Source organism: Ceratotherium simum, chromosome 9 (genome assembly GCF_057802395.1).
Source record: "Ceratotherium simum simum isolate JZ-2026a chromosome 9, ASM5780239v1, whole genome shotgun sequence".
Lineage (NCBI taxonomy): Eukaryota > Metazoa > Chordata > Mammalia > Perissodactyla > Rhinocerotidae > Ceratotherium > Ceratotherium simum.
Window position 1 is genome coordinate 35,815,956 of NC_141908.1, and position 24,815 is coordinate 35,840,770.

The 24,815-nt window shown below is 36.6% G+C and overlaps 1 protein-coding gene across 11 annotated transcripts in view; it reads left to right on the top strand.

Annotated features, from left to right (window-relative positions):
- GALNT13 (polypeptide N-acetylgalactosaminyltransferase 13) overlaps window positions 1–24,815 on the top strand; it is a 919,989-nt gene that overhangs the window by 694,771 nt on the left and 200,403 nt on the right. The window contains exon 1 of one of the 11 annotated variants that reach the window (XM_087435229.1): window positions 12,664–12,778. The exons of the other annotated variants lie outside the window; for them this stretch is intronic. Within the exon in view, the coding sequence (XP_087291355.1) occupies window positions 12,669–12,778 (110 nt within the window). The 5' untranslated portion in view covers window positions 12,664–12,668. Of the gene's footprint in view, window positions 1–12,663; window positions 12,779–24,815 lie in introns of those variants that run through there. 11 annotated transcript variants of the gene reach the window in all.

The window sequence follows — 24,815 nt, forward strand, 5'->3', positions numbered from 1 at the left end:
CTTTTCAGCTGAGATTACAGAACAGAATATAAATGGTATTAACCTTGATAAAAAAAAAATTGACATAGCAACAGATTAGAAGATGGAAAGGGGAAGAGTTGAAGGGTTGAAGAGTTAATATGTGCATCTTAAAAACTGGAAAATCAAGACATACTACCCTCTGTGGTTGATGTAAGAAGAATAGAGATTTAGATATGGTATTTACAAATATACAGATACAAGTAATAGAGTAATTGACAATAGTATTATAGCTATATTGGGAAGAAGAGCATGATATAAATGAACTAAATATTAATCTAGTATAATCTAGTGTAGCAAAATTCAATGGTTAATGTTAAACAACCCAATAAAAATAAGCATATATGTTCAAATATAAAAAGTAATAGTTTATTATTTGCAGCTATGAGAAGTAACAACAGGAAGGGTTCTAAGTGCATGTATCTGAGGAGCTGGACTCAAATGGGGAGGTTAACCAGGAAATTGTGGCTTTCAATTATAAGTTCCTCTGTATTTTTTAACCATTTGCATGTATTGCTTTTATTAAAAAATAATCATCCTGTTAGGTTCAGAAAACTGATTCTGTTCTGCTGTTAGTGTTTCTCTTAAATTTGTGTTATATCTAAATTTAATTTTTTACTGTTAATGGAATAGTATACCTATTATAGGATTACTGTAAAAAAAGGAATGTAAGAAGAAAGGGGAAATGTTTTTACTCTAAGAAGTAAAATAAAATACATTGCAAGTAATTGTTTTAGGTTTAGTATTAGTTGAAATAGAGTTCAAGCTTGATTTTAGGGAAGATGTTAAACTGCACTTTGCTTTCTTTATAAACAGACACAAGCACAGGGTGGGTACCTTAAGCTTCAGAAAGCTTGAGACTTAGTCACTTTTCCAGTCTCCTTAACACTTGATCCTATATCACAGTGGTTTCATGAATTCAATTTTTTATTTTTATGCAATTTACTTCTAAGACAAGGTAGTTAGTGAGAGGGTTTTACAGTTGTTTAATAGTGGAAGCTAAACAAGATATATCTGAGTGGAGTAATTTTTGCTTATGTATATGTTAGAATTTTTTATTACTGCAAAAATAATCAGTCATATAATTTTGCCATAAAATTTGATTAGAGACATAAAACTGGAGATTGTAATACTATTAGAGAGCAGAGACTGCAAATTGTTTTTAATCTAATTTGGAATATGTCTCTTTTGGATTCTAAAATCAGGATTTTTTGACCTTAGGAAAGGAGTCTTTTATCTGAACTCCGTCTTGGATAGTCTAAGACTTGTAATAAGGAAGGCTTGGATTGAAAGCATAACACGTTATTTAGATATGCATTATGTCCTTGATCTTACAATTGCACAGCAAGAATCCTAGAGATATGTGCAATTGCCCTATTCCACGTAGACTCTTCAGAAATAATATCTTCAGCATACATAAAATTATTTCCATTAGCAAGACTTATTTTTGGTGGAGGGGATTAACTCAAAGTAACATATATTAAGGCATTAAAGTTTCTATAAATTGTGATCCTTGTAAGCTTTTATTTTAGAATCGTAATGGTATGTTGGACAGTGAACATAGAATTAGATGTTGTCCTTGCATACTGAAGTCAATTCTTTAGGTATTATTATTAAACTTATGCATGAAGCATACTTTTTCTTATCTCTTTTACTTCCAATTAAAAGCTCTTGCTGCTTTAACCATGGGAGTGGGGGGTGGTGAATAGGAGAGGATCCCATCAAAGATATGAATGTGTGGTCTGGTGGGGGTATGGCAGGAGAGATGGAGGGAATGCCACTATACTACTTTCAAATGCATTTTTCCCATGGAGCCTATGCTATAAAATTTGGCTAATGTTTATGATAATGATATTCATCTTTTTAGCTATATTGTGAGTTAAAGAGGCTTTAGGGGCTAGACTAGAAAATTTAACATCCTACATAATTATATTTTTCTAAGGAAATGCAATCCAATTTTACCACAACTAAATGAACTTTAAAAAAGATATTTTGGAATATTATCGGTTCTTGTATTTGAGGTCACTTTATATATTTGTGTGTATATGTGTGTGTGTAGTTATATTGAGTGGTATATGTGTAAATAATATGCTTTGTATTTGTTCATGAGATCTATAATCAAATTCAGCTGGCTAACTGAAGGAATCATGGTCAGCCTACAAAGAGTTGTCATGGGTAATAATAATGTAATTTGAATGTGCAGTGATGAAATTATAATGTCAGTAGTTAATAAAGACAATAGAAAGTCTTGCATGAATGTATATTGATGACAGTGTGGGAGAATAATTCTCTCTAGGTGCGCTTTGAAATCCTGGCATGTCATAGAAGCTTTGTCTGATTTGTTACTGTTGCTTTCTTGACAGAAATTCAATTTAGGAAGGAAGCCCTGAGACCAGCGCATCTGTTACCTGCTATGTGAAGCATGGCATTGAAAACTGTCTCACACCTATTAGCAATCATGACGAGAAAACGTTAGTGATGATGGCACACGTGTGTATCATCACCTTCTAACTTTATTTAGAGTGACTTGGGATTGGGCCGTTCAAATAACTATTCCAAATAGGCTTAGATAATTTTGCCACTTATAAGTACAGAGAGAATCAAAATCATGGACCATAAAATGTTGTTTTTTAGACTTTTTTTTTAAGCTTCCTCGGTTATCTGCTCTTTTCACAGGCTTCCTTTATCTTCATTTGTGTTCTGATAATGGTCAGAGTCAATTCTAAATGTATTTTTGCCATAAGCATGTGTATTTGAGAATTCTTTGCTTTTTACTTACAAAATTGGCATCTAGTTGAGCAGATATGTCCAAAAAGATTGATTTGTCTGGCAATGCTTTCTATTCACCTAAGTTCTTGTTCCGTTGGAGTGACTCATATTGATGGATACTGGTGCCATCTGTGATTCGTCCTTGACATCTCAAAGACTAGGAGAGATTCACCTAACTTTATTACTGCTGCTTACAATTTGTCTCTTGACTGTCACATTTTCACAACTAAGCTGCATGGATGAAAGTAACATTTTAGAATTTATACTGTTTGTACTGCTTACTCTAAGATTAATTCAATCCAAAATACTTCTATGAAACACCTACTGTATGTCTGGCTGCAGGGGAAGTTGCTCTATGTCAAGCAGGGAAGACGGATAGATTACTATCTGACAGAGGAATAATGCAGACATGTATAAAGTGTTAATGAAGCCTCTGTAGTGGAGAAAATGAAAACCTTGCCTTTCATGGGAAGGGGCTGGATCAGGGTAGTCAGAAAAATCCCAGTAAGATAATATTTGAGCTAGACTTTGAAGGATGTATGTATTTTAATGCATAGTAAGTACTGTATGTTCCCTGATTAAAGATCTCTTTCTCAGGGAACACTACTTCTCTGAATGTCCTTGAGAGCACAATTCTGCTTTTGGATCAGTATAAACATGAATGGAGGTAGCATTTTTTTTTTAATACAGATCTTTGACTCTTCAGATTGAGATTATGATTAACAGTATCTTCTTTCTTCAGCCGTGTCCATGGAACCCAGAGTAACTTAAAACCATATAGTAAAGTAATAGATTATTAGCCCGAGAAAATTTAGGAGATTTTTGGTTACCTGATGGCCAATACCAAGGTCCAAGCTTCCATCACTATAAAGATTTTATAAACTAAAATATTTACTAATCTCCTCATAATTCTACCCATAATTCATCACAATGACATTCTATTAAAAAATATATTTAGAAGCTGTGTTTCTGTTTAGAGCCTAGTCTCTTTTGATATTTCAAATAGGCTAAGACCATATTCCTTAACATTTCAAGACATATGTTGATAATCCCTATTGACCACCATCAGTGGATTCAACCTAACTTGGCATCAGGTTCAGCCAGGGAAATGAATAAAAATGCAGACTCCTGAGCCTACAATTGGATGTTTTGCTGTAGTAGATCTGGGGATGAAAAATAAAATAAGAACTTTTAATATATAATTTAGGTGATTCTGATTCAGTCAGTCTATGAATGGGGCCTGGAAACCCTTGATCTAGATTTTATATACCAGCTAGTGAAATATACATTTCTTACATTTTCCAGTCTCTTTGTTCTCAGGGCTGTCATTGGCCCCCAAGCAAAAGTATCCCAGAACTTAAAACTTATTGCAACCCAGTTAGGGGTACGGGGATATGTCATAATGAAATTCATCGTGAGTACTCATAACCAGTCAGCCATTTTTGCCTTGAGCAGTCTGGCAGAAGATGATGGGAATAAATGTGAGTATTTTATATTACTCCTTTTTCACTTTCAATTATGTTTTCATGTTAAACATCTGGATTATTAATAACATTAATATTCTGCAATAGGAAGCTCTCAATTTATCAAGGTTGAAAGCCTTACTGTCAAGTTATCAGGATTGGCATTGCCAGTTGTAGCTGAATTGTCTTTTCTATGATATGTCTCATGTCACATTTTCTATATATATATATTTTTTTAATGGCAATTTTCCTTTCTCTATAAAACCTCCCCCTGATTTTGTAATTTCTTTCAAAGTCATTCACACTAGAAGCCTGGAGGCTAGCCCTAACTGCTGATTCCCAGAAGACCCCCTTCATCTGTTCCTCCAGTCTTCCCTGCATGAGTGAGTGGCAATACTTTCCATCCAGTGCTTTGAAGAAAACTCCAGTAGTCTTTCTGGATACTTCTCTTTCATTTATACCCCACCCTCAATTTCAACAATCTGAAACACTTATTCATCCAACTCCATAAAGTATCCTCCAGTAATTCACTTCTCTCTAACTCCTAGGCTACCACCCTATGTCACTACCATTGCCTGTGTTTTCATTGTTGCCTCCAATCCATTATCACGGAGTAGTAAGAGGGGACTTCATAAAAACTAAGTATGATACCGTCACTGCCTCAGGAGCGACTTCCCGAGAGATTCTGATTGTATTAAATAAAATGCAAAATCCTTACCTTACCTACTAGGCCATGGATAATATCACTTCTGCCCACTTCTTTGACCACGCTGATAATATCACGTTTCCACAATCCCGTTTTGATCCAGACACACAGGCCATCATTCTGTTCTTTGGACATTCAAGCTCATACCCTCTGGACCACTGCCCTTTGCTCTCCTCTGAGGCACTTCACTCTTGAATGACTCCTCGTTAATCAAGTCGAAGTTTAAACATCAGCCACCTCAGATAGCCTTCCCTTATCAGCCTAACTATAGTGCCCCCATTCTATTCTGTCTCTCAGTAATTTACCCCATTTAATTGTTTCATGGAACTTAATATTTTTCATTGTATATTGATTTAATCAAAATTCACTCCCTGTAAAATATAAGATTTTGTCTGTCTTATTATTACTATATTCATTACCCTGGAAAAATGCTTTATACATTGTAGGTACAAAATAAATATTCATTGAATAAAAAAATTACTACATTTCAATGCATGATAACCTGAATTATTGACTTGATTTTCTTTTTTCCATTCTAAAAGCTCCTGAATTGTGAGGGGACTTCAGTATGTTTTCTTTTTTAAACTCCCAATTATAATATTCTAACAATTTTCCTTACCCTAGTTTTGATCTCACTGCACTCCATCTTCGACAGAGTTGTCAAAGTTAAATTTCCAAACCAGTAAGATGATGGACTTTTACAGTTCCCCAGATCCATAAGATAAAGTCAAAAGTTCTGAGCAAGGCCTAAAGGTATTTTATAGTTTAGTATCCATCTTTATTTCTACCTTCATTTTCTGGTACTTCCCCTCTTGGGAAGCCTATTATTCAATCACATAAAAACTATGAATAGTCTCAGACATAACCATATTATTTTGTGATCCATGTCTTTGCCCATGCTAGTACATTACTCCTGTGGAGGTTCACCTCATGTCAGTTCTCCCCTCTTCATGGGCAGTTAGTGGCTTGTACAAGTCTCTATCTTAGCATTTATTACACCATATGGTAATTATTTCTTCATATGCTATTCTAGCCCTGGAGACTAACATGGTAATCAGCGTATGTTCCATATATGCAAATTGAATGAGTGATGGAATGATGGATGGGTGGATGGATATAGATGGATGGATGGAAGATATCTTCCTACTAATCCGTAATCATCATGTGGCAGGATCTTTCTAAGTCATCTGAGTGTTCCCTTGGCACAAGGCTTTAAACATGTTAAGGGCTTAACACTATTCATTAAATGAATAGGTAAAATAACTAAGTACTTATTAAATGAGTAGCTAAAATAATAGTATTCTCATACCTTTGTCTAAGGAAGAATTATCTTCCTCTTAAAAAAGTATAGTTTTCCTATGTTTTACCGCTGTGTTCTCTAATATAATAGCCGCTAGTCACTTGATCTTACTGAACAATTAGTATGTAGCTAGTCCAAACTGAGATGTGCTGTAAGTGTAAAATACCTACACAGACTTAGTAGAAATAAAGAGTCTAAATTATCTAGATAATAATTTTAAATGGATTGCATATTGAAATGTTAATTTGGATATATTGAGTTACATAAGCTGCATAATTAAAATTAACTCATCTGTTTTTTTTTTTTTAATTTTTTGTTTATTGCAGTAACATTGGTTTATAACATTGTAAAAATTTCAGGTGTACAACATTGTACTTCTATTTCTGCATAGATTACATCATGTTCACCACCAAAATACTAATTACAAACCATCACCACACACGTGTACCGAATTATCCCTTTCACCCTCCTCCCTCCCCCCTTCCCCTCTGGTAACCACCAATCCAATCTCTGTCTCTATGTGTTTGTTTATTGTTGTTATTATCTACTACTTAATGAAGGAAATCATATGGTATTTGACCTTCTCCCTCTGACTTATTTCACTTTGCATTATACCCTCAATGTCCATCCATGATGTCACAAATGGCTGGATTTCATCGTTTCTTATGGCTGAGTAGTATTCCATTGTGTATATATACCACATCTTCTTTATCCATTCGTCCCTTGATGGGCACTTAGGTTGCTTCCAAGTCTTGGCTATTGTGAATAACGCTGCAGTGAACACAGGGGTGCATGTACCTTTACAAATTGGTGTTTTCAAGTTCTTTGGATAAATACCCAGCAGTGGGATAGCTGGATCATATGGTAGTTCTATCCTTGATTTTTTGAGGAATCTCCATACTGTTTTCCATAGTGGCTGCACCAGTTTGCACTCCCACCAGCAGTGTATGAGAGTTCCCTTCTCTCCACATCCTCTCCAACACTTGTTGTTTCCTGTCTTGTTAATTACAGCCATTCTGACGGGCATCAGGTGATATCTCATTGTAGTTTTGATTTGCATTTCCCTGATAGTTAGTGATTTTGAACATCTTTTCATGTGTCTCTTGGCCATCTGTATATCTTCTTTGGAGAAATGTCTGTTCAGGTCTTTTGCCCATTTTTTAATTGGGTTGGTAGTTTTTTTGTTGGTAAGATGCATGAGTTCTTTATATATTTTGGAGATTAAGCCCTTATCAGAAGTATGGTTTGCAAATATCTTCTCCCAATTGTTAGGATGTCTTTTCAGTTTGTTGATGGTTTCCTTTGCGTGCAGAAGCTTTTTAGTTTGATATAGTCCCATTTGTTTATTTTTTCTATTGTTTCTCTTGCCCGGTCAGACGTGGTGTTTGAAAAGATGTTGCTAAGACTGATGTCGAAGATCGTACTGCCTATGTTTTCTTCTAGAAGTTTCACAGTTTCAGGTCTTACATTCAAGTCTTTAATCCATTTGGAGTTAATTTTTGTGTATGCTGTAAGGTAAGGGTCTACTTTCATTTTTTTGCATGTGGCTATCCAGTTTTCCCAACACCATTTGTTGAAGAGACTTTCTTTTCCCCATTGTATGTTCTTGGCTCCTTTGTCAAAGATTAGCTGTCCATAGATGTGTGGGTTTATTTCTGGGCTTTCGATTCTATTCCATTGATCTGTGTGTCTGTTTTTGTGCCAGTACCATGCTGTTTTGGTTACTATAGCTTTGTAGTATATTTTGAAATCAGGGAGTGTGATACCTCCAGCTTTGTTCTTTTTTCTCAGGATTCCTTTAGCTATTCGGGGTCTTTTGTTGTTCCATATAAATTTTAGGATTCTTTGTTCTATTTCTGTGAAAAATGTTGTTGGAACTTTGATAGGGATTGCATTGAATCTATAGATGGCTTTAGGAAGTATGGACATCTTAACTATGTTAATTCTTCCAATCCAAGAGCACGGAATATCTTTCCATTTCTTTGTGTCTTCTTCAATTTCTTTCAGAAATGTTTTATAGTTTTCGGTGTACAGATCTTTGACCTCTTTGGTTAAGTTTATTCCTAGGTATTTTATTCTTTTTGTTGCAATTGTAAATGGGATGGTATTCTTAATTTCTCTTTCTGCTACTTCGTTGTTAGTGTACAGAAATGCAACTGATTTTTGTATGTTGATTTTGTATCCTGCAACTTTACCATATTCGTTTATTACTTCTAAAAGTTTTCTGGTGGATTCGTTAGGGTTTTCTATATATAAAATCATGTCATCTGCACATAGTGACAGTTTCACTTCTTCCTTTCCAATTTGGATCCCTTTTATTTCTTTCTCTTGCCTGATTGCTCTGGCTAGGACTTCCAGTACTATGTTAAATAGGAGTGGTGACAGTGGGCATCCTTGTCTGGTTCCTGTTCTTAGAGGGATGGCTTTCAGTTTTTCACCATTGAGGATGATATTAGCTGTGGGTTTCTCATATATGGTCTTTATTATGTTGAGGTACTTTCCTTCTATACCCATTTTATAACGAGTTTTTATCATAAATGGATGCTGTATCTTGTCAAATGCTTTCTCTGCATCTATTGAGATGATCATGTGATTTTTATTCTTCATTTTATTAATGTGGTGTATTACGTTGATTGATTTGCGAATGTTAAACCATCCCTGCATCCCTGGAATAAATCCCACTTGATCATGGTGTATAATCTTTTTAACGTATTGTTGTATGCGATTTGCTAGTATTTTATCGAGGATTTTTGCATTGATGTTCATCAGTGATATTGGCCTGTAATTTTCTTTTTTTGTGTTGTCCTTGTCTGGTTTTGGTATCAGGGTAATGTCAGCTTCGTAGAATGAGTTAGGGAGCTTCCCCCCCTCCTCAATTTTTTGGAAGAGTTTGCGAAGGATAGGTATTAAGTCTTCTTTGAATGTTTGGTAGAATTCACCAGGGAAGCCGTCTGGTCCTGGACTTTTATTTTTGGGGAGGTTTTTGATTACTGTTTCGATCTCCTTACTGGTGATTGGTCTATTCAAATTCTCTACTTCTTCTTGATCCAGTTTTGGAAGGTTGTATGATTCTAAGAATTTATCCATTTCTTCCAGATTGTCGAATTGGTTGGCATAAAGCTTTTCATAGTATTCTCTTATAATCTTTTGTATCTCTGAGGTGTCTGTTGTAACCTCTCCTCTTTCATTTCTGATTTTACTTATGTGTGCCTTCTCTCTTTTTTTCTTGGTGAGCCTAGCTAAGGTTTGTCAATTTTGTTGATCTTTTCAAAGAACCAGCTCTTGGTTTTATTAATTTTTTCTATTGTTTTTTTGGTCTCTATTTCATTTATTTCTGCTCTGATTTTTATTATTTCCCTTCTTCTACTGATTTTGGGCTTGGTTTGTTCTTCTTTTTCCAGTTCCTTCAGGTGCATTGTTAGATTGTTTATTTGAGATTTTTCTTGTTTGTTGAGATAGGCCTGTATCGCTATAAACTTCCCTCTTAGAACTGCTTTTGCTGTATTCCATAAATTCCGGCATGTCGTATTTTCATTTTCATTTGTCTCCAGGTATTTTTTGATTTCTTCTTTGATTTCTTCGTTAACCCAGTCGTTGTTCAGTAGCATTTTGTTTAATCTCCACGTATTTGTGGCTTTTCTGATTTTCTTCCTATAGTTGATTTCTAGTTTCATACCGTTGTGGTCAGAAAAGATGCTTGGTATTATTTCAATCTTCTTAAATTTATGGAGACTTGTTTTGTTTCCTCATATGTGATCAATCCTGGAGAATGTTCCATGTGCCTTTGAAAAGAACGTGTATTCTTCGGTTTTTGGATGGAATGCTCTGTATATATCTACTAGGTCCATCTGTTCTAGTGTGTCGTTTAAGGCCAATGTTTCCTTATTGATCTTCTGTTTGGATGATCTATCCGTTGGTGTAAGTGGAGTGTTAAAGTCCCCTACTATTATTGTGTTACTGTCTATTTCTGTTTTTATGTCTGTTAATAATTGCTTTATATATTTAGGTGCACCTACATTGGGTGCGTAGATATTTACAAGTGTTATATCCTCTTGTTGGGTTGTTCCCTTTATCATTATGTAATGCCCTTCTTTGTCTCTTTTTACAGTTTTTGTTTTAAAGTCTATTTTGTCTGATATGAGTACTGCTACCCCAGCTTTCTTTTCATTGTCATTTGCGTGGAGTATCTTTTTCCATCCCTTCACTTTCAGTTGGTGAGTGTCTTTAGGTCTGAAGTGTGTCTCTTGTATGCAGCATATATATGGGTCTTGTTTTTTTATCCAGTCAGCCACCCTATGCCTTTTAATTGGAGCATTTAGTCCATTGACGTTTAAAGTAGCTATTGATAAGTATGTACTTACTGCCATTTTTTAACTTTTTTTTTCTCAGTGTTTTAGTAGTCCTTCTCTGTTCCTTTCTTCTTCTATACAGAATTGATGGTCACTTTAGTTTGACCTCTGTCTGAAAGCTGTACTCTTTAACTCCCCTCCTCCCTCATGTTTTTGATATCATATCTAACCTCTTTGTTGTGCATTTGTATCCATTACATTGTAATCATGGAAATAGATAATTTTTCCTATTTGTGGTCTTTTCTTTTCCCCTTAAATCAGTCCCTTTAACATTTCTTGTAGCACTGGTTTCTTGGTGACAAACTCCTTTAATTTTTGCTTATCTGGGAAAATTTTGATCTCTCCTTCCGTTTTGAATGATAACCTTGCTGGGTAGAGTATTCTTGGCTGTAAGTTTTTTCCTTTTAGCACTTTAAATATATCGTGCCATTCTCTTCTAGCCTGTAAGATTTCTGCTGAGAAGTCAGCTGATAGCCTTATGGGGTTTCCTTTGTACGTAACTTGACATTCTCTTGTGGCTTTTAGGATTCTCTCTTTATCTTTAATTCTGGACATTTTGATTATGATGTGTCTTGGTGTGGGCCTCTTTGGGTTTATCTTGTTTGGGGCTGTCTGTGCTTCCTGTGCCTGGATGTCTGTTTCCTTCCTTAGGTTAGGGAAGTTTTCATCTATTATTTCTTGAAATAGATTCTCTGACCCCTTGTCTCGCTCTTCTCCTTCTGGGACACCTATAACACGGATGTTAGTATGCTTGATGTTGTCCCAGAGGTCCCTTAGACTGTCCTCAGTCTTTTTAATTCTTTTCTCTTTTACCTGTTCACCTCGGGTAATTTCTTCTAGTCTTTCGTCCAGCTCACAGATCCGTTCTTCTGTATCCTCTACTCTGCTTTTGAGTCCCTCTAATGAATTTTTCATTTCCAGTATTGTATTCTTCATTTCTGATTGGTTCTTTTTTATATCTTCCATTTCTTTGTTGACATTCTCACTGAGTTCATCTATTCTTCTCCCCAGATCAGTGAGCATCCTTAACACTCTTAGTTTGAACTCTCTGTTGGGTAGGTTGCTCATTTCTGTTTCACTTAGTTCTTTTTCTGGGGTTTTGTCCTTTTCCCTTACTTGGAATGTATTCTTTTGCCTCTTCATTTTGGCTCTTTCCTGTGCTTGTGTCTCACGTGACACGAGGTCAGCTACGTCTCCTGCTCTTGGATAGGTGACCTTATATAAGTGATGCCTTAGGAGGCTTCCAGTGTGCTTCCCTCAGTTCTCAATGTTCCAGGGGTGACCCCTATGTGGGCTACGTGTATCCTTCTGCTGTGGCCTGTTTGCTCTCCCTGTAGGCGCCCAGGGAGGCCGAGTTATGCTCCTGGCCAGCTGTTGTAATGCTCAGCTGCTTGTAGTTGTTGTGGGCCCTTCAGTCTCTTTATCAGGTGTGGGGAGCCCCAGCACAGTTGGCTGCAAGTTCTAATACCACATTTGTGTTGCAGTATTTCTTTTAAGTGAGTAGGCTCCCAGCGTGGCAGGTTGTTAGGCTCAGGGCCTTACAATTGCTGTAAGCCTCTAGCCTATTAGGTCTCTTGTCAGCTCTCTGAGGATTGCAGCTGGGTGGGGCTGGCCTCAGGCACAGGAGCACCCAATAGTTTCAGGTTTTGGAAGGTGGAGCAAACCTCCTATGTGGGTCTTTGAGAAGCACAAGTCTTCTGCGGCTGAGAAGCCCTGCCGCCCACAGGTCCACACACACAGTCAACACAGACCTGCCCCGTGTGAATGCCCTGACCTCCCCAAGTGGACCCAGTCTCTCCACGGCGGGAGCCCCACACACTCTGCCACCGCCCCACACTCTCCACCCGCTCCTTGTGCACACCCTGCCCCGCTCAAGTCGGCTCAGTTGCCAGGCTGCAGAGAATCCAGTCACCAATCTATGCAGGCCCACAAGTTGCCTGAGGGCTTGTTGTTGGGTGGGGCCAGTCTCTAGGGTGGGCTGCCTGCCCTGGCTGAGCTGGATTAAATCGGTGCTCTAGCGGGTGGGGCAGACCCTGGGCTAGCAGGCCTCAGGGAGAACTCCAATGGCATCTGTGTCAGCAGGCCCACACCAGGCCAGAACAATGGCCGCCGCCAATGTCCCAGTCCCTGGAGAGGTCTCACCCCTCACCGAGATGCACTCAGGGCCTATTAGGTGAGTCTCTTGTCACCAAAGCACTGTACACCTTTCTTTCTGGTGATTTCAGGATGCTTCCTGAAACGGGTGAGTTTGTGCGCGGGCTCTTTAAGAGCGAGTTTTAGTTTCTTTGTGAACCGGGTTTTCTGGGGGTGCTCCCCAGTGTTTTAGTAGCAGGCACAGTCAGATATTATGCCGCTGGTCTCGATTGTGCTGGGTCCACAAAATGCCCACAGCGGGGGCGCTCCCCGGCTCAGGGCCCCGCGCCTCCAGGGAGGCTGCGTACCTGTGAGCTGCTCCAGGCGGCCGTGAAGCTGGCGGCTTGTGAAGGCGGCGTTTCTCCTCTCCAGAAGGGAGTCTCTGCCTCTTCCACCTCAGTTAGGATTGTCCTTTGTTGCAGGATTTCCTCTCATCCAGTTTTCAGTTCTGTCTCAGGGGTAATTTTTCCACATGTAGTTGTAAATTGGCTGTGTCCACGGGAGGAGGTGAGTTCCGAGTCTGCTTACGCCGCCATCTTGACTCCGCCTCTCATCTGTTTCTTTTTACTTCTTTGATGTGGCAATTAGAAAATTTAGAATTACATATATGACTTGTATTTTATTTTCATTTTATTACAATTGTAGTTGTATTTTTTCCAATACATCTATCATTTGTTAACTGCAGTCATTTCTAACTCATAAAGCGTTTATGTCGATGAAACTACTCTGTTCCTAGGAGCTCCTCTTTTCAACACATTTTTTTTTTTTTTTTGCAGGATGAAATAGTTAAGTCAGATGGGTGTCATGTAGCTTTTTATTTGTGTCTCTAATTTGTTGGTAACTCCCTCAAGTCATAATAATCAAGTGAATCATTTTTCTTTTTACCTCCACCCCGCAAAAAATCTAGAGATTATTTCCAAAATTTTGAAATACGTCCAACTTTACTATCAGAAAAAATCGTTACTTTAGTTTTCTTTATTTCAATTTCATTCAGCTTTATCTTTAAATGTCTTATTTTGCATTGTATTTTATTTATAAACTCTGCTTTACGTGCTTTGAGACATGATTTTTTATGGTTACTGTTTATTTACAGTAAGGCAAATTCAGTTTTTGAAAACGTTATATATATTTTTCCTTGATTAAGTGAAAGTTGTAGTTCTAAATAAGTCTGCTCATTCAGGCGCAGATATTTACCTACTAAACATCCTTGGTTTAGTATCGTATTTGTCTAGGGGTGTGAGAGGAAGGGAATTTTGGAGTTAAGGAATAAGTCTAAGGTCAAGAATAAAGAGGTTACTTTACCATGCAGAATCAGCCATCAGGATTTAGTTATCAAATTTGTTCATCCTCCTCACCTCTGATTCCATGTGCTATTCTAGGACTTTATTATCTCCTACCTGGATAATTTCAATCATCTCCAAACTGCTGTTCTTCCCTCCAGTATTGTCTCTGTCAAATCCATTATTCACACAGCTACCAGAGAGATGATTAAATATTTATAATCTAAATATACCACTTTCTTAAGTAAGAGCGTCTGTTAATCCTTAACTATGAGCTCATTAAGTACTGAGATGAAGGCTAAACCCCTTGGTAGGGAATACATGGCCCCTGTGTAGTTGAACTTTTAGCTGTTTCTCCAACATTGTGTCTTGCTTGCTACTCTCTACTTCATGCCATATTTTCTAGCAACACCAATCATGCCTTCCTCTTTCTCATCTCCATACTCTCCTTCTCTGTTTGCCTTTACTGAATCTTTTCGTCACTCTTCCCTTAATAACCTGTTGATTTATCTATAATTTCCATACCCAATTTTATTGTCAATCTGTTCATTATAAATCTCCCCACTAGACTGTTGGTTCTATAAGGCCGAGAGCCTGCCTTATTTTCTGTGGCTTATTTTCCTCATCAGAAAAATGAGAATGACACATTACTCACTTTGTAGGAGGATTGAGTGAGTTAATACATGCACCTGGCAAATAGTCAGTGCTCATTAAGTGTTAGTTATATTGTGATTATTGTTGTTATAATTATCAATAGTAATAGTGGTTTGTTATTATCACATTGTTGACACCTATTAATCTCTCAGTAAATGTATGTAGACTGAATAAAGACTGGATGGTCAACTACATTGAGGAATCTGGGAATAAGGGATGTGGGGAAAGCTGAATTGAATTAAGAAGGACAAAACTGAAAAAGAAAGCTTGAGGCCAGAAATCTCCAACTGAAACTAGCAATGCCTCCACCCTGGCCTGATCCTTGATCACTCAGTTTGTCCTCTGAGGAGTCATTTTTCATGTAGTCGTTGTAAATTACTCAGAGACCATAGTAAGTAGTAGGTGATGTTGGATAGGACTAAGGGAGATTATGCTGACATGAGACTTTTCTATGTACCCTCTACAGCAATATCCTAATTTACTTCCTATAGTTCTGTACTACTAATTTGGTTCTTTTCTACCGAAACAATAAATAGGGGTTTTTTTAGCAAGCAATAAAGATGATAGCAATTTTTACTAAGTTTCCAGTTAGATGAAAGAGGAGGTACATCATGTAGTTTCTAAAAACAGAATTAATAACCAAAAGATCATTCCAGAAAAAACTGTAAAAAGAGTGGGAATAATTCCATATTAATTAGTAGTTGGTTCTTTCTTTGTGTCTGGCACTAATGATATCATTCAGTAAACATAATATGTTGACTTATAGGATGGACCTAGTTCCTGGGCTTTTGAGTATTTATTATGAGAAAAATAGTGGATTTAGAGTGAGAAAATTAATCTGTATATTGCATTTATATAAAAGTAAATATAAAATTATTTAGTATATATGGTTATAAATGTAATGTATAACATAATGTGTGAAATCTAATAATATTAGGTAATATTTATTGAGTATTTATTATGTTTTCATATTTAATCCTCACAATAATATGGGGCTAAGGTTAAGTATATTTTCTGGAGTCATGAAGTCATAGAACCATAAGGTTCAACCCAGATCTGTTTGACCCTGGAGTCTGATATCTGAAGCACTGCACTATCCTGTTTTAGTCACTTATGTGTGTAGGAGTCTGTGTAGCTTATTGAATATTCATGCCTAGAACAGTGCTAGTCAGACTTTAGATGAGCATCATATATTTTTATTACCTCAAATGCCCTCTAGTGTCATAATTTTTCATAATCACTTATCCTAGTTCAGCTTTCTAATCTCTTTGAATTTATATTTATTTTAATCCTATATGAATACTTTTTATAATGAGATCCATGAATGTGTTACCCACATTGAAGTAAAAGAAGTAGAAACTCTTTTTATTTCAACTAACTTTGTCTCTGTTGTGCTGCAAGGGGTACCTATAATAATAGTACTTAAGAATTTGATGAGTGGGTCCATATATCTTATATTTTTGGTATGACTTTATAAACACTGATCAAGTCCCTTCCAACCTGTCCTAATTCCAAATTAAAGAGTCAATATCTTTAGTCTGTTTGGGTATAACAACAAAAGCAGGAAGAATTTTGGTTTTCTAAAAGAAAAAAAAGGATTTCTGAAAGTTCAGAAAAAAGAAAGAATATCAATAAATAGGAGTAAATGGTGTTTCCGACTGGATAAAGTGACAATACTCAATTTAATTAAATCTCAGGGTACATGGGGTTTTGTTGTTGACCTGTTTTTAGGTCACAAGCCTCAGTGGAAAATTTAATGAAAGCTAAGATTCTTTGCTCTCAAGCAAAATGCATGTATGCAAATAAATACAAACTTTTTCATATAATTTCAGGAACTAGGACTCGAAGAATGAGACTTCGGCTAGTAACTTCTGACAGAATCTATAAATTAGGACTCACTTTACTGAGTTGCACTCAGTTTCCACTATCTCCTGATAAAGATTTTTTTCTTCTTAGCCATACCATTGTTTTACTGCTTTAGCACTTGATATCTCCTTCCATCATTAACATAATGCTGATGCTAATCTCTCCAACTTGGCTAGAAAGTTTGTTTCCAGTAAAAAGTTGTAGAAAAAATCCAACCTTTCAAAAATTGTCCTACATGCCCAGTACCTTATTTGGGTATTGTCTTAGGGTCATCATTGCATGTTTCTTCAATTCCAGTTGTGCATCTATATATCTCTGGTGACAAAATCAGTAAATTTAAACTTCTTGAAGGATGATATTATATCAACCTTCTATTCTAGTTTTTACTCTAGAAGGATATACAACCTTTCTGTATTTTAACTTTCTGACAAATTCATGTAAAAAATTTAGATCATTGAAATTTCTTGAATATTTAGATCATATATCTTAACAATAATATTCATAGTTGTTTTCCTGTTTTTTGTATTTTCCTGATATTTTATGGATTTTTAGTTACCGGAATGCCACCAACCTTTGGTGATAAGGTATAAAGTGCATTTTAAACTATAACATTTTATTCATTTATTCATTTAGTGAACCTATATGCCCAGGAATTTGCTAGATGCTTGGGATACAGTGTGATTGATCCAAAAGGGCCTCTGCCTCAGTGAGGCCTACAGTTTAGAAGAAGATAGCTGGGAAACCGTTAAGCCACAAAATGGACCTGTAGTTATCATTTATGATAAGTGGAAAGGAGGAAAGGCAAAATACTGTGAGACAGAATAATTTGTGAAGGAGTCCGCTTCTTTGAGAAATATATATTTGGGATACTATATATTTATGACATTTGGGGGAATATATTATATGTGTAAGCTGAGGACAGTAGAATGACTAGCATCTGGCAAGATGAAAATGGAGAATAAAATTCCCGTCGAAGAGAAAAACCTGACTTGAAGCTGGAAAGATCTTGGCACATTTAAGGAACTGAATAAAGGCCAATGTGCCTACGCATATAAGTTATTGGGAGAATGTCAGGCAGTGTGGTTTAAGAGATAGGCATGGTCCGTATTTTGCAGGGTCTTGAGGGCCATGTTAAGGAGTTTGTATTTCATTTAAACGTAATGAGGACAATTTAATGGTTTCACACTGGGGAATGATATGATCATAATTACATTTTTAAAATATTGTTTGAATGGTTTATGAAAACTAGATTGGAATTGGGCAAATGTGGTAGCAGGAGACCATTTAGGAAGCTCTTTTTCTAATACTGGTAAAAGAATTATGGTGATTTGAACTAAGATGATATAGTGATGATAGGAGAAGAAGGATTCAAGAAATATTTAGGGAATATAGTTGACAGACTGAAGGTGGGAGCAGTGTTAGAAATGACTCCTAGGTTTCTAGTTTAAATAACTTAATGGAGGGTGAGTATCCCAAAGATGTTGAAAACTAGAAGAGCAGTAGGTTTGATAGTTCAATTTTGGATATGTTAATTTTGAGGTGTCTGTAAGACATTCAAGTGGATATATCAAAGTTGATAGCCCAGAGGAGAGATTAGGGCTTGATATAGAAATGTATGTGTCTTCACTATATACATGGTGTTTAAAGCCATGGTCCTAGATGAGATTTCCTAAGGTGAAAGTATGAAAGGAGAAGAGAAATGAATTCAGAGGTAGCCTTGGGGACATTTAGAGCATAGATCAAGGAAGACAATCCAGAAAAGTAAACTGAGGAGAAATGATTAGAAAGATAACAAGATAACCCAAAGAGAGGATAGGTCACGAAAGCCAGGGGATGGGAGTAGTAATCTGTGAGACGAACTACCAAGGTGAGGACTGCAAAATGTCCACCGAGTTCAGAAAAATGCATTTCATTGGTGATACTCTCCAAAGCAGTTTTGCTACAATGTTAGGTTCAAAAGCCAGACTGAATTGGGTTTAAAAGAGAAAGAGAAGTGGAGTGGAGACAGCGAGTGCAGGCAACTTGTCAAGAGCCTTTGCCTCTGAAAGGGTACAAAGTGTTTGAGAGGGGATAGCATTCTGGAGATAGGCAGTAAAGCAAACATTTTAAACGTATGTTCCTTCCCTGCACTCCCCCCCTTCTTCTTTTGTTAGGTCAATAGATACTACTAGAGCAAGTTTAAATGCCCAGAGAAATAATCCAGTAGAGTAGACAGAAGGAGGTTGCAGATGAAAGCAATATAATCCTTTCAATATAATACAATGATTACTGAGAATTGTGCATATTCCTTTCCAGATTTTTTCCACTTAGATACATACTTTTTATTAATCACAATAGTAGAAATAGAATAGGATAAATCTCAAAATATTCAAAATATACAGAACGTGTAATATTCCTTTTGGATTTCAAAATCAAAGGGCTGGGCCGGCCCTGTGGCTTGGCGGTTAAGTGCGTGCGCTCTGCTGCTGGCGGCCCGGGTTCGGATCCCGGGATCGCACCGACGCACCGCTTCTCCGGCCATGCTGAGGCTGCGTCCCACGTACAGCAACTGGAAGGATGTGCAGCTATGACAGACAACTATCTACTGGGGCATTGGGGGAAAAATAAATAAATAAAATCTTTAAAAAAAAAAATCAAAGGGCTGAGCCAGTAATTGAAGATTGCTTTTAGGATTTGGTTTAAAGAGGAAGAATAGTCATATTTGCTATAAAGGTGAAGAAGTGTGGATTTAGGTGCAGAGACAGTCGGTTTTCTTTATATGGAGGTTGAGGTAGTCAAATGGCTTTGAGTTTGAAAGTAAATGCTGCAGACAGACTAGCAGAAAGCAGATTGTAAATATAAATTTACAGACTCATTCATGAAGTCAGATTGAAATTAATCAGAACAGGTACCTGGCAGGTATCAGACTAGAAAATAGAAAAGAATACTTAGGTGGGTATGGGGAATGAGGAGGAGAGGAAAAGGAGAATTTTGCTTAGTAGGGGGGAAAAAAGAGTAGACACAAGGCAAACAGTAAGAATTTGGATGTTGATATACCAAGAGCAGATGGTGGCTGAAACTAAACCTGAGAAGCCCTTTTTCTGAAAGAAAGAAGTAGAAAATCATGTTCTTATAACAGGATAGATCATCTTTAAATAACAAGATAGGTCAGACCAAAAAGTATTCATTAATGTTTATTTTATATTTACCTAAAATTATTCACATGTTCCAATTTTTTCATAATTATTTGAGAAGAATTAAAGTGATAGTCATTCTCATATACCTCTCTTCTTCCTATGTTTTCTGTTCCTCAATCTTTTTCCTCTTTTCACTACACAAATTTTTCTTTACTTTCTCACTCAGTTAAACAAGTTTTAACTCCCACTTGTGCAGATCTCTCTCTTGAGGTCCACCTGCTTACTAGAATATTCCACTGACATCATGGCATAATTTATCAATTCCACTTATGAATCCACAATAGGATTCTTTCTCCATGACTGGCTCTACCATTCAGGTTATTAATTAAGACCAGGCACTAGGAAATCTTCCTTCTCTTCCCTCTCTCCTGTAACCAATAGCCAATCCTTCATCAAATGCTGTCAAGTGTTGGCCCTTGTCTAAGCTTGTCTTGAATCCAGCCCTAATTTTCCATTTTCTTAGCTTAAACCCTCATCATTTATTACATAGTTTACTAAAACCTTCTACCTAGTGATCCAACATGTGGACTCTGCTTTTTTTGTTTTGCTATTATTTGTTTTTCTATTGTTGTTTTTCCTCTCATCCTCACTCTCATGCTATTTAAGAAACATTATTCCAGTTCATAATTAGGGGAACTATCATTTCCCTACTGTCAGTCTGTGTGATTGGAGTGAAATTGCTGCCAACTTCCTACCTTGAGGAGTGGGCTTGTGCTGGGTGTGCTGTTAAGAGCAGCCTTTTACCTAGCCACAGTGTTGGATTCAGGAATGGCACGTGACTAAGGATGATCTATGAGAGCGCTCACTCAACTTTAATTTGGGCTGTTTGGAGAAATGCCATATTTTTCAGAAATATTACTGAGCTGGGTAGTATATATAAGTCAAATGTTTCTGCTGGCTAATTCTGTAACCATGTGTGGAAAGAGAAGTCAACATAGAGGAAAATCAAACCTAGATAGAGAAGGTTGCAACTTTCAGCCTTATCCCTTGACTTCCATGAAGGGAGAGGGGGAGATTGAGTTCAACCACCAATGGCCAATGATTTAGTCAGCCATGCCTACGTAGGTAATGAAGACTTGATGAAAACCCAAAAAGATGGGGTTCAGAGAGCTTCCGTGTTGGTGAACATGTGGAGGTGCAGAAAGGATGACACACCTGGAGAGAGCGTGGAAGCTCCATGCCCCTTTCCGCATACCTTGCCCTGTGCATTTCTTCTATCTGGCTGTTCCTAAGTTATATTCTTTTGTAATAAATTGGTAATCCAATGAGTAAATTGTTTTCCTGAATTCTGTGAACTGCTCTAGCAAATTAATCAAACCTGAGGAGGGGGTTGTGGGAACCTCTGATTTATAACAAATCAGTCAGAAACACAAGTAACAACCTGGGCTTGGCATCTGATGTGGGGGTAGGCAGTTTTGTGGAACTGAGCCCTTAACCTGTAGAATCTAGAATCTGACCTCCACTCCAGGTAGATAGTGTCAGAATTGAATTAAACTGTAGGACACCCAGACGTGTCCAAGAATTGCATGATATGTGAAAAACTATCCCACATTTGGTGACGAGAAGTGACAAAAGTGAAGTAGAGTATTGAGAGTAGAGAAGACACGCTGAGGGAGTGTTTCCTTTACAATTTGATATTCAAGACTAGGTTCAGAGTATGCCGTCATTATGAACTGTGGCAGCTGAAGGGGTGGCTCTGAAGGGTCTTTGTTCTTACAGACGAAAAACCTGTTTATATTGCATAATGGAACATTAGAGAGCCATTTTCCTTACATATTTCCATATCCATCACTTTCTAGGTATAAAAATTGATTGGCTTTTGAATATTTTCATTCAATAAAATTCAAGAAGTTAGTGAAATAGAGTATCCGCTGTCCACATGAGTTTATTAAGCACTTGAAGTCTGGCTAGTCCTAATTGTGATGTACTATAAGTGTAAAATAAACACTGATTTTGAACAGTACAAAAAAGGAATGTAAAATACTTCAATAATTTTTATATTGCTTATGTGTTGAAATGATATTTTAGATATGCTAGGTTAAATAAAATATATTAAAACTAAAAAAGTAAGAAGCTAGTGAAGATGTAATTGTTTTATGGATCCCATTTCCTCCATATGAAGCAAATTTTTTGTTAATTCTTTCTCTGATTACTGATTATGATAACAAATTATGAATTTGAAATGTAAATGGCTTCCATTTAAAAAATTGCTCCAAATATTACCCTTCGATTTATTAAAATGAAATTAAACTAAGGTGGTCCAAAATATTACAATACGATTTCACTTTTCTTTGTTTTTAATTCATTGCAATTTGGTATAGGTAGAACTTTCAGGATAACCACTTTCCATAGATTTTTATCCATGTTTTTGCATAAACTTAAGAAAATACAAAAATAAGTTGTTTCCCCTTTAAATTTTTTTTATAAATGGCAGATATATTAAACACCTTCCATTTACTTTTATTTCTTTTTTAAAAATTAGTTATTCAAGTTGCTTCTGTCTTCCTAGAAGACTTTTGTATTTTATATTATTGGGAGTAAAAAAAAAAAAAGGTCCTTGTCACTTGCCTTACCCCTTGTGAACACCATCCCTGAAGAGCATGACAAATAGCAAATAAAATTTAAACTTCAGATTCTAGCAATTCTCACTATTTAGTACATAACTCACGTTTAACTTCTTATTTTAAAACATAACATTGAGTACTCTTTCTGGAGGGGATTACATCTGGCCATACATTTGGAAACCAGTCTAGTGTGTTTGAAAGGAAAATATAATTGTGTAAATTAGTGAGAAGAAAAGTTATTGACATTTTTGTTTATATTTTAATTTTATGTATCATATTTTCTATTCTAATTTGTATACCTCTTGATTTCAATGACATTAAATGATATTATACACATGTTCTGGCAGTTGTTAGCCTCATGAATTTTATAGACCATGCTGACTCTGATGATTACCTTATGTATACAAAGCTTTAGAAATATCGAAACAGAATCCCTTGCTGAGGAATTAACATTCCAGTAATATGAGAACTGTGCAGTGTTAGGATTAAAATAGTTTTATTTTTCGTGATTATAAGAGAAATGAATGGTCATGGCTAAAAAAAAAAAAGAAAAAACCCAAAACAATAAGTTAAAACTGCATAGAGTATTTACAGTAGAAAGTGAAAAAAAAATGCCCTCAGAAAAACATTTTAAGACTTATTTTCGAAACTGTCTGTGTAAACAGAATTAGTGTGTATTAATTACCTCTGGACTTAGTTGATAATATACAAAATCATCCAGAACAAGATCCTAGCTAAGCAGTAGGAGTCTAGGAGATATATATTGCAAGGAAAGACCAGGAATGTCTACTAAAACAGGGAGCATTCAACAAGGACATAGTGTGGGGCCATGAGGACATTTCAGTTCCCAGGATACCGGGATATAACATCAGATATTAGATTCCAGGACATAAAAACAGTAGAAATTTGGCAAATGAGCTGGTCAATAAAAGGTGAAATAGATAGATCAGTGAACCCAAACAGAGAATGCTCTGACTTCCAATATTGGGGTCTCAGTAGTCAGCCTGGGACATTGGCATTCAACCAGGATGATATTTACTCAATTTATTAAAATGCTGTGAACAGGTGATTCTCTGTATATTCTAGTGTCAGCCATAGACAGAGATGTCTCAGTAACTACATTTCTTTCCTCAGTCTTTGAATCCTCCTTCTCTACTGACTCTTTCCTCAGCCTATAAATACTCTCACATCACTTCTATCATATAAACAACCAGGTAAACAAACAAGAAATATGCCCTCCTTTAAGCCCAAATCTTCCAGATGTTGCACTGTTTCTTACTTTTTCTTAACAGCCAAAATTCTCCAGAAAATAGTCTTCGCTGACCATCTCTACTTACTTGCCTCCAATTTATCATTCCACCCAGTGTAATCTGTCTGTCTCCCAAGACTGTCTATTGAATTCCTCTCACTAGGGTTACAGAGGACCTCCACCTTGGGAAATCCAGCAGAGACTTTTCAGTCTTTCTCTTACTTTGTGCTACTGTCTATGCCCTTCCTGAAATCACTTTATCTTGAATCTTATCCAAATTCTCTCAGAGTGCTTTCCAAGCCTCCTCCATGAGTTCTTCTTTTGCCTGTCACATCTTGAACATTAGTATCCATTCTTGACACATATTTTTTCATCCGTTATTACTAATTTTGTGAACAGTTGTCTGTTGATTTCTCATTATCTGTCTCAACGTTTGACTAACCCCAGAGCTTCAAACTCAAGCATTTTATCCTTTGCTTTCCATTTCTTCTTGCACCTATCAAAGCCAACATATAACCTAAAATGATGCATAGTCTTTCTCTTTGCCTCTCTCATACCAGTTGCTCTTAAGGTATTGCTTTTTTCTATTAGTGATACTTGAAAATCTGGAGTCATCTCAAACTCCTCTATATCTTTCCCTACACATCAAAATCAGTCACCAGGACTCAAATATCTCTTAAATGTCTCTTTAATTTTTATCTTCTTTCTAGCCTATTTTAGTAATGATAAGTAATAATGATGGTGATAATAATAGCTAACATTTACTGAGTGCTTACTATGATGTAGGCATCGTGCCAAGTGCTTTACATGTATCAATTCATTTGATCCAACATCCTTTTGAGATAAGTGTTGTAACTAATTCCATTTTAAAGATGGGAAAATTGAGGTGAAATGTAATTAAATCACTTTACTAAGTTCCCATCCCGAGTAAATGATGGAGTCAAGGTTTGAGTCTAGGTATTCTGGTGCCAAAGCCTGCCTCCTGATCTTCTTATCTGTGTCTATCTTTTCAGTCTTACCACTTCCCAAACCTAAATCTAAATCTAAATCTTTCTATCTGTATTTTCTTAGGCAATACCAGTGGGGGATCCACATTAATAGTATGTTGTATGCACTAGCATGCCTCAAGTTCAGTTTCATCGTTTCACAAGTCTCTCACAAGTAAGCCACTTCAGCTCCCACTTAGGATGAAGCCACACCTCACCAGTCCAACCCTGCTCCCAGTTGAGCTGTTTTCAGATGGCCTTGGCCTTGGGTGCTCTTTGGAAACCGGAGCTATCACAGTGAC